Source organism: Spermophilus citellus, assembly GCF_964194105.1.
Source record: "Spermophilus citellus genome assembly, chromosome: 3".
NCBI lineage: Eukaryota > Metazoa > Chordata > Mammalia > Rodentia > Sciuridae > Spermophilus > Spermophilus citellus.
Window position 1 is genome coordinate 25,548,606 of NC_138184.1, and position 14,430 is coordinate 25,563,035.

At 36.3% G+C, this 14,430-nt stretch overlaps 1 protein-coding gene across 3 annotated transcripts in view; it reads left to right on the forward strand.

Moving 5' to 3' along the window:
• The window catches only part of OXSR1 (oxidative stress responsive kinase 1), a 97,417-nt gene that overhangs the window by 25,533 nt on the left and 57,454 nt on the right, over nt 1–14,430 (forward strand). For 2 of the 3 annotated variants that reach the window (XM_081285890.1, XM_081285889.1), the window contains 2 exons: nt 815–923; nt 10,664–10,805. In XM_081285890.1, the coding sequence (XP_081142016.1) occupies nt 815–923; nt 10,664–10,805 (251 nt within the window). The remainder of the gene's footprint in view (nt 1–814; nt 924–10,663; nt 10,806–14,430) is intronic. The other variant, XM_081285891.1, reaches the window with a different exon arrangement.

A 14,430-nucleotide genomic window follows, 5' to 3' on the forward strand; every position in this document is an offset into this window, starting at 1 on the left:
TTATATGAGGTGATGGAATGAAAGACATGGTACTTGGAAGATAAGAGACAGGGAACCTAACAGACTTGGGAGGAAATTTTATCTAGAGTGAGATCAGAAGGAAGAAGCAAAATGTCCAGAGTTAGAAGAAGCATGGCAAATTTCAAGTTTTCTGTGGCTGGATCATAGGACTGGGTCAGAGTAGTTAAGAATGAAACCAGGGTGTTAAACAGGGCCCTGATCATACCCTGGGCTTTCTAAGGCATTTTATCATACCAAATCTAATTTAAACTCATAATCTATGGTAGAGTAAGCTTAGATATCTGGTTCAGGTTTCTACTCTGTTTTAGTATATAACCTTGTCCTGTTTCAGTATGTTTTTCTTTAGGGTGAGAATTGTTAATTATTTCTCAAAAATGGGAGTAAAACAATATATATTTTTAAAGTATCCCACATAAACAAAAACCCCTATTCTCTGTTTATTAGTAATTACTTTCTGTGGCTATTAAACCATATTTCCCAAGATGGTTCTTTCAGGACACCTTGAAATAAAAATGTGTGTCCCAGTGGAGGACTCTTGTGGTATTGTAACAGGGTGTGGTGTATAGTGTGTGTTTCAAGTTTCAAAGATGACTACTGAAGTGAGTTAAAGGGGTAGGTTGGGGATGGATTGTGGGAAGGCAAGTGGCTTTTTGGCTTAATTATTCTTGAAGAGATCAGGGCTGTGGAGTTTCTAAAAGGTTGTGACAGTATTGGGATCCCTGTCTGTATTTGCTAACTTGCAATGTATGTGTTAAGCTTGCATATAATGAATTATCATGTTTTCTGTTTGTAGAAAGAAATTCAAGCTATGAGTCAGTGCCATCATCCTAATATTGTGTCTTACTACACATCTTTTGTGGTAAAAGATGAGCTGTGGCTAGTCATGAAGCTGCTAAGTGGAGGTGAGTGGTGTGCAGTAAAATGTTCCGTTCCACAGGTTGAAAAGTTAAAAATTTCCTTCTTTTTATCCTGATTTGATTTCATGGACATTTGTATTTGGGGAGATACCAAAAATGTATTATCTGTTAAAGAGGCTAGTGTATAAGCTGAGACAGATTTCACACATTGCATTGGGTTGTTATGCCTCTTAAATCTTTCTTAATTTAGGATGATTCCCTTGCCCTTCCTGCCTTCCATGCCATAAGCTTATTGAAGAGTCTTGATTCAGTTATTTTGTAGAAGGTTTCACATTCTGGATTTATTTGATTTTTCTTCTTGTTGATGTTTAATTTGATCTAGATTTCTCTATTTTTTGAAAATTAGCTGTAAATACTTTATTAAATTCAAGTTAAATATTTTGGGGCAGAATACTTTGTAGGTGATGCTGGACACTTCGTATTACATCAGGTCAGAAAGTGTTTGCTGTCTGGTTGTATCTTTAATAGTGATTTTAATTTTGTTTGCTTAAGATTATGACAGCCAGACCTCTCCATGGGAAAGTTAACTTTTTTTCCCTTTGTATCCAGCAAGTAATCTCTGAAATGATACTCTGGCACTGTGTGAATATCTAGCCCCCATGTCTTTTAAAATGACTTTACCATCCATTAATAATCCTTGTTTGCGTCAGTTCATCAAGGATTTTAAAATGTGATTTTTCTTATTGTATCATTTCTTTTGCATTTATAAATTGTCATTCTTTTGTGAAGAGGAACTTTGCCTTACCAACTGATGCCCTGTACTTAATCTGTACTGTAGTTTAACTGAAAAAGGCAGGTTTTATAAACCAATTTTCAGAGTAAAAAGTTGCTCAAAAATTACCTCCAACAGTAGCAAATGAGAGGGTTTTTTTTCCTCCTTCTTTTTTCTAGTTGTGTTGGGCCTTCACTTTTTTGCATATCATTATGACTCAAGTTTTTTTGTATGTTGGCAGTGTATCACTCAGTTGTACTTGGTTCTCTTTGCTGCTTTGTGTCCAGATTTTGTTAGTGAAAATCCCTTAAGATCCCTCTTGTATTCTTTTGACATGAGCCCACTGATCTTTGATTACATCCTTTCTTTTTGATTGAACGTTTCTTAGGTTGACATTTATATATTTTTTTCCAGACCCAGAATCATTTAATACTCTAAGCAGCTCTGTTATTTTTTTCTAGGGAATGATATTTAGAAAGCATAACTTATACTTGGTATGCTCATTGCTACTGCCTTGTTGGTGCTCCTAAAATTTGGAAATATAATATACATTATAAATAATAATTTGACATTCATATTTCTAATTCAAAGTTTAATATTGTAGACTTATAAAACTTCTCTAATACTATGCTCGAATCTCTTTCCTCTTACAAAAAGATCTTGGTCCACAATATTACCATAATTACATGTGCGCTGTATCCTGCAGACAGACACACACATACAACACACACACACATGCTATTATTTCTACTTTATCCTTACAATAAAATATAAATATTGCTAATTGCAAAGAAAGGACTTGGGCATGAATAGATTGAAAATTTTGTTATTGTTACCTGAAGGTCCATGCCACATGATAAATTAGTCTTTTTGCCAGGCCTGGATTTGAGTTATGTGGCAACATTGGTAGGACTCAGGAATGCTGGCCCTGGAGCCACTCCAGGCTTCTCATTTCTGCCTGTTGGTTTTGTTTGCCTATGTATTTTGTGAGGGAATATGATTTTTCATTTTAGAATGCAGAGTTACAGAAAAAAAATCCATATTTGTTTAGTTTGTAATTTTAATACTGTCCCTCACTGAACATTGTACTTCTCCAGAGAAGCTCCAAAGGTAAAAAGATAGGCTTTAGAATAAGTTCCGCCTTTCCAGCTTAGCAATTGTATGTCATTGGGCAAACTGTTTCAACCTTTTGAACCTTTTTTGTTTTTTTAAACATGGCTGTTAAATGAGGATACCTTCCTGCATTTCAGTGTATTGGTGAGGAGTAAATAAGATGATAAATGTAAAGCATCTACTATTGTGCTGACATGTAAGAGTTGCACAAGAAATTTTTATTCATAAGTAGTAATGTTCCCTTGCTATATTTTGATGCTTTTCAGTGTAGCCAGAATCACCTTTTTGTTTCAATCCCATTAGTGACACACTGGAGAAACTGGATTGCTTTGTTAAAGGCCCTGTTCATATGATGGTTGGAAGCCTTGCTAACACCAACCACCTTTCAAGATGGTGGTCAAGCATGGTTCTTTCTGTATGGACAGATATGGGAACATTAGGTAATACTGTATCTTTCCTTATTGATCACCTGTGGTATAATTTATTTGTAATTTACAAAAATGTATAATACAGAGTTTTTAATGTTTTGCAGAAAAATTCTCTGATATAGGAATAAATTGTATACATAATTCTGTCTTCTGTATGCTAGCCCATCTTTTCTGCTACTTCTAAGCAGAAAGACTCTTCTTCTTTTTTTTTTTAAAGATTCCTATTCCGGGCTGGGGTTGTGGCTCAGCGGTAGAGCGCTCGCCTTGCACGTGCAGGGCCCTGGGTTTGATCCTCAGCACCACATAAAAATAAATAAGTAAAATAAAGGTATTATGGCCAACTATAACTAAAAAAAAAAAAAAAGATTCCTATTCTTTTGTTAATGAGTATATGTTCTGATCACAGAAGGGGTGGACATGTAGATGGGTGAAATGCCTTTTAAAAATAGCTCCTTGTCCCTTCTGGTCTTTGATTTCCTTGGGTAGTGTCTAGTTTTTCCATCCTTATAGTCAGAAATTTCCTGAAGGATAATTTTCAATCATGTTCCAGTCATAACTCATAATATTTACATGTTTAAGAACCAACGTAATCTTTACATCTAAACTTCTTAAATATTAAAATTTTTGCATTTTTTTGGAAAATGAAATCTTTTGTTAGTATTAAGTGAATAAACATTTAAACAGAAAAGATATATTAAGCAATATTTAGGGAAACAAAAAGCTAGAACCAAGTACATCTTAAAATTTTTTTAAGTAGAGGAAATTACATGAGGGTTTATAGTGCAGCTAATACACTATTCATTTCCGCTGTCATGTATTTAAAAAATAAAACCAATTAAAAAAAACACTATTCATCAATACTTATTGAACACCACTACTTTGGTAAATACAATAGATAGTTCCTTGCTCTCCATGTAATTACAAGTGTGTAGAGTGCCATGAAGAAGTACCAAGTGCCATGGGAATACGCTACAGGAGAGCCTAACCTTATTGAGGGGTAATGGATGCACTAGGATTAACAGAGACTTCCCTTAAGAGGTGACATCCAGCTGAGACTTAGAAGAATAAGCAATAATTAGCCAGGTGAAATGAGGGATGGAGGTAGTATAAGGGGAAGGATGGGAGAAGCGATCCAGATAGAGGACACTCTACAAAAGAGGGATGGAATAAAGATGGAGGAGTGTGGAGTGTCTCAAGAATCTGGATATCTGGGTGCCACAGCCACAGGAAGATTTGGGAAGACCTTTGGGGGAGGCTATGACAATCTCTTTGAATAATTTAAAAAATATAAATTACCAGAAAATGCAAATATGAATATAATATCTTCTTTTATATCAGCTTCTTTAGCCACAGTATTTAAAACAAAAGTATATTTTTGATTTAGCAACATTGTACTAATGTAGAATTTAATAAACTAAATTGTAAAATAAATAGTAACTGACACTCTTAAATCATCAACTGGGTGAACATCATGGTTAAATAAGTTAGCTGGATGTGGTGGCACATTGCCTGTAATCTTAGTTACTTGGGAGGATGAGGCAGGAGATTCATAAGTTTGAGTCCAAACTTGGCAAATTAGTCAACCCTCAAAATGAAATATAAAAGGGCGATGTAGCTTCAGTGGTAGAATACCCCTGGATTCAATCCACAATAGCACAAAAACAAAACAAAAAGTTTCATTAAATGTCAGTACTGCAATTATTTCATAATGCTTTCTTATAACAGTAATATTCTTATATTTTGCTAGTTAAAACCCTGATGTTGAATGTTGGGATTTGTTAGTAATCTAATGAATCTTTAGAAATTAGAAGCATGTTTTGTCTGAATAGCTGTTCATATAGTTTATAAGTACCAAACTGTCATGTGAGATTTTTTTTAGAAACCCAGATAATTAAGAAAACTTACGAGAAGAAGAGAAAGAAGTATCTGTAGTATATAGAGATGAAGAAATCTAATTTAAATGAACTGTCCTAGAGAGTGAGTATTTTGTTATTTAGGAATCCCACAAACGTTTGTCATTTTCTAAGAGATAAAAAGTGTGAGTACTTCCTTGATTTACACAGAACCCAGGTCCGGTACCAGATATTTATAGATTAGTTTTGAAGGTTCAGTCAACAGTGGAAGGTTTTAAACTTTTGCACCTTCTAGGGGCCTGAAATGGAATAATTAACCAAGCCAATTTTGGCCCCTTTGAAACCCAGCCTAAAGATTTAAAACTTCATAGTAGAGACACTTTTAACTAAATCAAATGAGTTGATTTTTTAAAAAAAAATTTTTTTGTAGGTGTAGATGGAAAGAATGCCTTTATTTGTTTATTTTTACATGGTGCTAAGGATGGAACCCAGTGCCTCACACATGCTGGGCAAGCACTCTGCCCCTGAGCTACAGCCTCAGTCCAAATGAGTTAATTTTGTATTTGAAGAATGTCTTTTTTTTTAAAAAAAACTTCCCTTTACTAGGTAATGAAACTGGGGTACTCCTTTCCAGCCATTTTAGTTTTTTGGATTTTGAGGCGAGGTCTTGCTAAGTTTCCCAGGCTGCCCTTAAAACTTGCAGTCCTCTTCCCTCAGACTCCCAGGCAGCTGGGATTACAGGCTTGTGCCTGTTTGCCTGGCAGAGTGCCTTTTCATAAAAGTAAATGAGGAAATTAATGTGTTGACTGAGTAATTAATTTGAGTTGTAATTGTCAGTTTAACAGGAATCTTAAGCCAGCCAGTACTTCACTACTTTGTCAGTATTATTTTATCATAATGATTTTTTTGGACAGTTAAAGCTTTTGCAGTTTTTTTTGGTTGGAGGTGGGGGGTAGAGTGTTGGGAATTGAACCTAGGGGTCCTTTACCACTCATCCACATCCCCAACCCTTTTTATTTTTTGAGACAGGATCTAGCCTATCTAGTCACTGAGATCACAAGTGTGTGCCACCACACCTAGCATCGCATTGTTTTTTAAATGTTCTGTGCCACAGGCTGTGAAGACATAGAATATAATTTTGGAGGGGGGGGATAGATATGTGTTTTAACTTTTTGCTTTATGTTATAGAATTTTTACTAAATCCCCTTAGTTTTCCATGTGATTTATTTGCCTTTATTTTGAAAAATGCTTAAATTTTAGTGGTGGACAGCTTTTATCAAAGTAGCATAGGTTGTTAAAATGTCTGAAAAAGCACTTCTTGGGCTCAGATATCTTGAATGACAGTCTTTAGGGTCTGCATCTTTTACTTACTTGCCAAGTAATTCCTTCATATGTTAGAGTTCAAGATCTGATTATCCTAGCAGAGTATTTGTTTTTTTCAGATTGTGCTTGAGAACACAATATTGTCTACACTATTATAACTTTCCCAGTTGTTTCTACTTTTTAAAAAAAAAAGATATTAATAAAGTCACCAATGATAATCTGTAGTTTCCTTTTGCTTTAGCATGCTTTACCTTCAACTTTCTCTTAGTTAACATTTAAATTGTATGATTTTGATATTTGAGGAGCAAGTATTACAAGCACCATCATTGAGTTTGGTGCTTTGTAGCATCTTGTGATGCCAGGAAAATCAAACAGATAAGAAGGGTTGGGGGGACTCTAGAAATAATACCTGTCAATTAAGGATGAAGATTTGCCACTTATAAAATTATTGTTGGAAGGAGACTAAAATGGAAAAGAAATAGTTATACCAAGGAAGGGAGAGTTTTGTCTATTCCTTGTTCAGATGCCTGATTTGGACTTACACTGGGATGTGCATTACTCTTAATTTTGATTGTTGGATGATGTGAAATTAATTTGAAAATTTAAAATTTTGAAAAGGAGCTCTTCCTTCACACTCTTCCAAAATATAGAACTAATAATTTTTTTACACATTTAAAACAATGTTTATTGAATATCTCATTTTTTAAACAAATATTTATTTATTTTTTAGTTATAGGTGGACACAATATCTTTATTTTACTATTATGTAGTGCTGAGGATCGAACCCAGAGCCTCATGCATGCTAGGCGAGTGTTCTACCTCTGAGCCACAACCCCAGCCCCTGAATATCTCATTTTTCATTTGGGAGATGCTAGAAGGGCCTGAGGCCCTTCAGCCAGGCTTATTCTGGAGGCAGAAAAAAATGGGGCCCAAACCTGGACCCAGAAAGTTCTCTTAAATATATGTTCTTGGCCCAGGCCAAGAACAAGATACTGCTGATTCCTTTTAGAAGTACGTGAGGCTTCAAATCTGCTCAATTAAGATACAAATTCTGCTTCACTTCTCACTAGTGTCAACATGGTCAGGTTAGGCCTTACTTCTCATTTTCAGTATCCATGTCATACTACACAGGTGCCACATACTAGCCTAGTAGCCACAGAAGGGATTTCAGCTCTGGCATCCTGGGATCACTGCTGCTGAAACACCAACGAACAGCAGATAGCCTTCTGCTACATGCTGGGCCAGGGACACAGGAAGTGGTAGTTGTCAGGAACTGGAAAGTCTTAAGATGCTCTTCCTTGCAGCTAACAAGGTAGCCTGCCAGTTTTATGATGCCAGTAGAAAACATAAAAACTCCCAGGACATCTTCCTGAAGAGCTGCTGTGGCTGTAAACCCTTCTCCTACTTTGTGGAATCATCCTGCCTTTTGAAGCGGGTCTCCCATGAGGTCACAGGTCCCAACCCAGGGGTGGGCTTGAAGGTCATAGGACCCATCTCTAGTGGGGTCCCTAGAGGTCACAGGTTCCATCCCGCTTATCGGTGCCCTCTAGGTCACACAGAAGAAACCCTGTTTCTCTTCTGAGCGAGACCCACAAAAGAAAGGCACAAGTCGTCCCACAGCACAGGAGTCTCCTTTAGGGCCCTTGCGGGGGGACCAGCCCTTGTAGGGAGGGCCCTGCCTCCTACCACTGAACAGCAACCCCAAGACTCTTAACCCGGCCTCATTAAAGAGCTCAAGCTGCCTGGAGTCTTTCGATGGCAGCGGATACTGAAGGGACCCAGGAAGGGATCTCAGAGACCAAGAAACTGCATCACCAGCCACAAATACTGCCATGCACACCCAGAACTAATAATTTTGATGTGCTCTAAGATCTTTGTAGCTTCCTTTCTTTGAGCTATCAGTCTGGAAATTCCCTGAAAGTACGCAGTCATGTCATATATCTCTTGTCATACTCTGTGGCACCCAGTACGAGATCTTGAATATAATGGGGCTTAATTGTTAAGTAAATACACTGCTTAATTTTTCTTTTCTTTCTTTCTTTTTTTTTTTGGTACCAGAGATTGAACCCAAGGACACTTTTACACTGAGCCAGAGTCTTCCTGAAAAGTTGCTTAGGGTCTTGCTAAGTTGCTGAGGATGGCTTTGAACTTGCGAGCATCCTGCCTCACTCTCCCCAGCTGCTAAGATTACAGGTGTTTACCTCTACTCCTGGCTGTTGTTTAATTTTTTAAAAAACTGTTAATTTTAAATTCCTAGTAGGAACTTTTTCCTTGGCATTCCCTAATTTAGATATCCTTAAAGTTACAAACATGCAGCTTGCTCAGTGATTATATAAGTGTCTTCTTGCTAAGCAGTAAATACTACTTTTATGTGGGTTGAAATTCTCAGAAGAATGAAACATGGCCCATTGGTGTAATCATTTTGCTTTAGGGATCAATGTGTGATTGATTAAACTAAACTGAACCAAGTTTCTCCCTTAGGCCTCCCTGCTTCCATATCACAAACATGTGAATCTCAGCAATAAGAGGGGAAAGAACTAGTTTGATAATATGCTAGGAAGTGCTGTCTGAGCTGGTGCAACAGTGCACATCTGTAGTCCCAGTGACTCAGGGGACTGAGGCAGGAGGGATTGCAAGTTCAAGGTCAGCTTTAGCAACTTAGGGAGACCCTGTCTCAAAAGAACAGTAAAAAGGACTGGGGATATGGCTCAGTGGTAAAGTGCCTCTGAGTTCAGTCCCTGGTACCAATAAAACAAGAAAGGGAAACACTGTCTAGAATTTGGAGCCTCTGTGGTTTATCATCTTGAGAAAATAAACTAACTGAGGCTTTCATAGGGGAGGAAAGATATAAGAATCTTACTCTTTTTCATCTGAATTTTCAACCAGTTTTAGGACTCAGGATATAGCTCAGTGGTATAGTGCTTGCCTAGCACATTCGAGGCTTTGGGTTTGATACCCAGTACAGTGAAGAAAACCAAAGATAAAAATAGTTTTCTCGTTTTCAGTCCTCTCCTTCACTGCCCTCTCACTTCTTATGTGGTATTTGTGTATAGTTCTGGCCTTTTTGGAGCCAGAACTCCAGAAGGATCACTTTTTCTTAAATGTATACCTTCTCTGCAGGCATTGAAAGTAAAATTTTTTCACTTTGTTTAGTCAGTTACTTTTTATATTTCTGCTTTCTTTCTTCTATAATATTGTTGCCATTTCCCCCCCTCCTGCCACACAACCTTATTAAAAAATCTCTTTCCCGTTCTCTTTGTTCATCCTGGATTTATGCCCCCTCCTTTTAAAAATAAACTTTATCAAGTTATTGTATTTTAAGTGGGAGCTAGAGTGAATTTAAATTCAGTCCTTCATGAGTTCTGGGAATTGCGCTCAGGGTGTCCTACCACTGAGTTATACCCCCAGTCCCCCTTTGTGGTTTTGAGGATCTTACCTAGACCACTTCTTTCCATGTATTTGGAATTAGTATTGTTTTCTTTTTAAGTGAATGAAATAAAACCATCCAATAGGGTATGTTTTCAGCAGGGTTGAGTAAGTGATTTTTAGTCTTGATCATTGAGGTTTTGTACCAAAAAATGGATATTGAATCTTTCTAGTATAGTCTGTCTTCTGTTTCAGACTTCTTGACATAGTTTCTAATAGTGAGGATTGTTTTGTTTTGGTTCTATGATCTTTATAGGTCAGTATATTCCAGACACCTTAGGAACCAAATCTCTGGCATGCTTTTTTAAAAATAATTATTATTATCAGTTTTTGTAGTCAACATTCTGTGATTTAAATTACTGTTTTTTCCTCTCTCTCTTCTCGTTCTTTAATAGAAGCTTATTTTCTATCCTGGGAAGAATAGGATTGATAAGACATCTGGGGTATTATTTAAAGAGAACTTCCATTGTTATTCATGTTTGTCTCTACCTATTTTATTTCTATAATTTATTAATCAGAAAATTTAAGTGTTTAAGTTACTTTGTATACAAATCTGATCCTCATACTTAGGAAGTATACAGATGTGGTTAAAACTCTTTCCCTACTTCTTCCAAATTCTCATTAGAGGTCTAAAGGAGATGCTGGTCTAACATACTGTTCGGATGATAGCAATTTACTTTGTGTTTTAGATTGGAATTGAGAATAAATGATTACTTTTAAATGTCTCTCTGTTTCCTCATGTTCACTCTTTTTTCCTTTCTTACATAATTAATTTTATGAAAAGGTTTAAATGTGTTTTGATTCCAGAATGGATCTGAATTATACTGAACAAGTTAAAAATTTTTCATGAACTGTGTTTTCTGTTTTCAGGTTCTGTTTTGGATATTATTAAGCACATCGTGGCAAAGGGGGAACACAAAAGTGGAGTCCTGGATGAACCTACCATTGCTACGATCCTTCGAGAAGTATTAGAAGGGTTGGAATACCTGCATAAAAATGGGCAGATTCACAGGTATATAAAAGATGATACTTCTATCTTTTGGATAGATAGCAGTGCTGTATCATGTTATTGAGGCCAGTCTCATTCTTCTACAGAATTATTCATAGCTCTAATTGTTGTCAAGGCACTTTGTATCAATAGTTTCAGTACATTGTGGTTAGACCTTTAATTATACATCTGGTGAGTATTAAAAAAGTTATAAGTACTTCAATAAAATCAGAAAACATAAAATTAGCAATTTTTTACTGAGAGGCAGTTACTAATAACATTTGGAACATTGTTTTCCATTTTTCTTTTATGTGCTTTAAAAGTATCTAAGATAATGATGTGTATATAATTTTGTCTGTTACTTGTTTTGTTTTCTATTTCCAGTATTTTCCCAAATTATGAAAAGTTCTTTGTAAAATAGCACTGTTTTTATTAAAACTTTTTTTCCCTTTCTTTTCAAATAGATAACATAACCTGGTTCTGGCACTGCTAAATGAATAGTGATAGCTAAATGAATAGTGATAGATTCTGGGTACAGGAGTCTTTGAGCACTTTCCCAGGCCCATTATGTGGATTACCATATTGTGCAGGTGGAGTTCTCATTCAGTCCTATGGGAATTGGAAGTCTTTTTCCTTAGGCCACTTTTTGGTGCTCTTTGGAGTGTTTGGACACTCTGGGCCTACTGTTGTCCTTTGCTATTTGACAGAAGGCTGGTAGATACTAGGCCTGGTTTGCCCTCTGCTCTTGAATTGGAGGGCTGTGAGATGCCAGCTGTGCTACTGATGGTGGTATGGGCCTACCTGCTGCCCTTGGGGTAGGGCAGGGTGTAAAGTTTTCTGAGTTGGTCTTCATTGGTGACTCTGGTTCTGGAATAGTGGGCTCTCTCGCAACTGTGGAGTCCAGGGTGAGGCCTCCTGTTAGTACTTTGCCAGGCTGCCCCTTCACTGCTTCTCTGATCAGAGAAAGCATGCTTGGGCCTTTTTTTGACCTATGCTTGTAGTTCTTAGTTTCAGAGCCCTCAAGTGCCCAGTCTAGGATGTAGAAGATTAAAAGAAAGCTTAGGAAACTTAATGGCCTGTTGCTTTTCATGTCCTAAGGCCCTTAAACACTCTGCTCTTCTCTTTTCACTTTTCAGAGTTCTTTTGTGATTGTTGAATTATGTCTGGGAATTTTAGTTGTATTTAAAGAGAAGGAGCAGGGGAAAGTAAATTTATATAATTAAAATTTTTTTATTTGCCTGAATTAATTACACATGACAGCAGAATGCACTACAGTTCATTGTACATAAATGGAGCACAGTTTTTCATTTTTCTGGTTATACACGAAGTAGAGTCACACCATTAGTGTAGTCATACATGTATCTAGGGTAATGATGTCCCATCTCATTCCACCATGGTTTCTATCCTCATGCTTCCTCCCTACCCCTCTGCCCAATCCAGAATTCCTCCATTCATCCCATGCCCCTCCCCGCATTATGTATCGGCATCCACTTACCAGAGAAAACATTGAGCCTTTGGTTTTTTGGGATTGGTTTACTTCCCTTAGTAGACATTCTCCAACTCCATCCATTTACCTGCAAATGCCATAATTTTATTCTCTTTTAATGTTGAGTAATATTCTGTTGTGTAAAATTTATATGATTTTTTTGGGGATTGGAATAAATCCCTAGATTTGGGATGGCACCATGATTTGTTTTTAATCTATTTCATTCCTGAGTTAAGATTCTGAGTGTAATATGACAGGTTTTTACATGTTATATGGGCCCATTCTCTGAATATTTTCTATTTATATTGTTATCAACATTGTAATAAACATCTTCCTCTGTGGTTTTTATTTTTTTAAAATCTAGCTTTCTATAAAGAGTCAAGGAGTCAAAGGGAAAACATTTTATAAAAAAAAAAAATTGCCACATCTTTTCAGAAATGTACAGATTTATGCCCCTGTTAGCAGGTTATGTAAACGGTAGAATTCATTGGACCTGTGCTAGCCTTGCCCATTAATATTTCAGTTTGCGGGACTGGGGATATGGCTCAAGTGGTAGCGCGCTTGCCTGGCATGCGTGCAGCGCTGGGTTCGATCCTCAGTACCACATACAAAGATGTTGTGTTCACTGAAAACTAAAAATAAATATTAAAACAAAAAATTCTCTCTCTCTCAAAAAAAAAATTTCAGTTTGCTAATTTTGATGAAGGAAGAATGGTATTAACTTTAATATTCTGGATTATTAGTGAGTTTAAATATTGATTTGTATGGAATAATTGGTATTTCCTCTTGTGAAATGTTTGCTTCTGACTTTTGCCTGTTTTTCTTTGGGATTTCACTGCTACTTTGATTATTCTGAATTTTTTATCTGTTCAGAATGCCCTTTTTTCAGTTTTTGTCTTAGTTTGGCTAAAGGATATGCTGTTTGGGTCTTGGTCAACTTGTAGAATAGAGGGGCAAGAGGGAATGAGGTTGTCAGATTATGATTAAAATCTGGAAAATAGGATGGGCTGATGGAAAGTCAAGATGGGTTGGTTGATTGGAGATGTACTTACTTCCATACATACACATCATTGAAGTCAAAGAATAGTCTTAGTGGAGTGATTGAATGGTTTCCTAGAAAAATAGGAGGTTATGGTTAGAGAGTAGTAATTTTGTACTTGACTGCATTTTGATGAAAACAAGATAAAAAACTGAGGAAGGAGATGACTAAGGGGTGGTGGAAGAGGAGGTCTGTAGAGGTGGCATTAGTGAACTGAGAAGGAGTGCATTGCATGATCATCTCTGTGATGGTTGAAGTTTCTTAGAATAATGGCAAGATCATTTGGGCTTAAATAAACAACTGGGAAACTGAATGATGGCAGCAATGAAGACGGTGGATGGCAATGCCTGAAGGGAATTTTTCTTTTTTGTTTTTTTTAAAAATTATTTTTAGTTGTAGATGGACACAATACCTTTATTTTATTTATTTACTTTTATGTGGTGCTGAAGATTCAACCTGGCCTTACACATGCCAGGCAAGGTCTCTACCACTGAGCCACCACCCCAGTCTGGAAATTTTTCTTTTAACTGAATGTTTAATACATTTGTGGGATTCAAAGGAATCGAGAAAGGATTAGAATTCTATAATATATATTAGACATTTATGTAAAAGATATTGCCTTTTTTTCCCCCCAAGAAGTTTTCCCCTATTTCCTTATCATTTCTGTCGTCCTCAGAGCAAAGAATAGTAATTACTACTTTCATGGATAAGCTGCTCCATTGTGTTGGACAGTAATTATATCTTTATGTTTCACATCATCATTTGTACTATTTCACAGTGAAATTGAACTCCACTCAAAGTAGAACCTAAAGAAATTAGAACAAATAGTAGTCAAATTCATATGAATGAATGCTAAAGGCCTAAGGATTTTTAAGTGCTGATTTAGTAATAAAATGTCTGCTGGCACAAACCTTATATTTACTCAGATTATTAAAACTACAACAATAGAAATGATAGCCATTTTAAGGAAAAAAGAACTCTGGGACAAGGTCATTAAGTAAAATACATTTTAAATATAAATACCATGTATTTCCTGATTAGTGTCAAGTAAATATCTTAATTAGTGTCAGGTAAATATCTTAATTATCCTGAGTTTATGTCTCAGAGGAAAAAAATCAGAAACA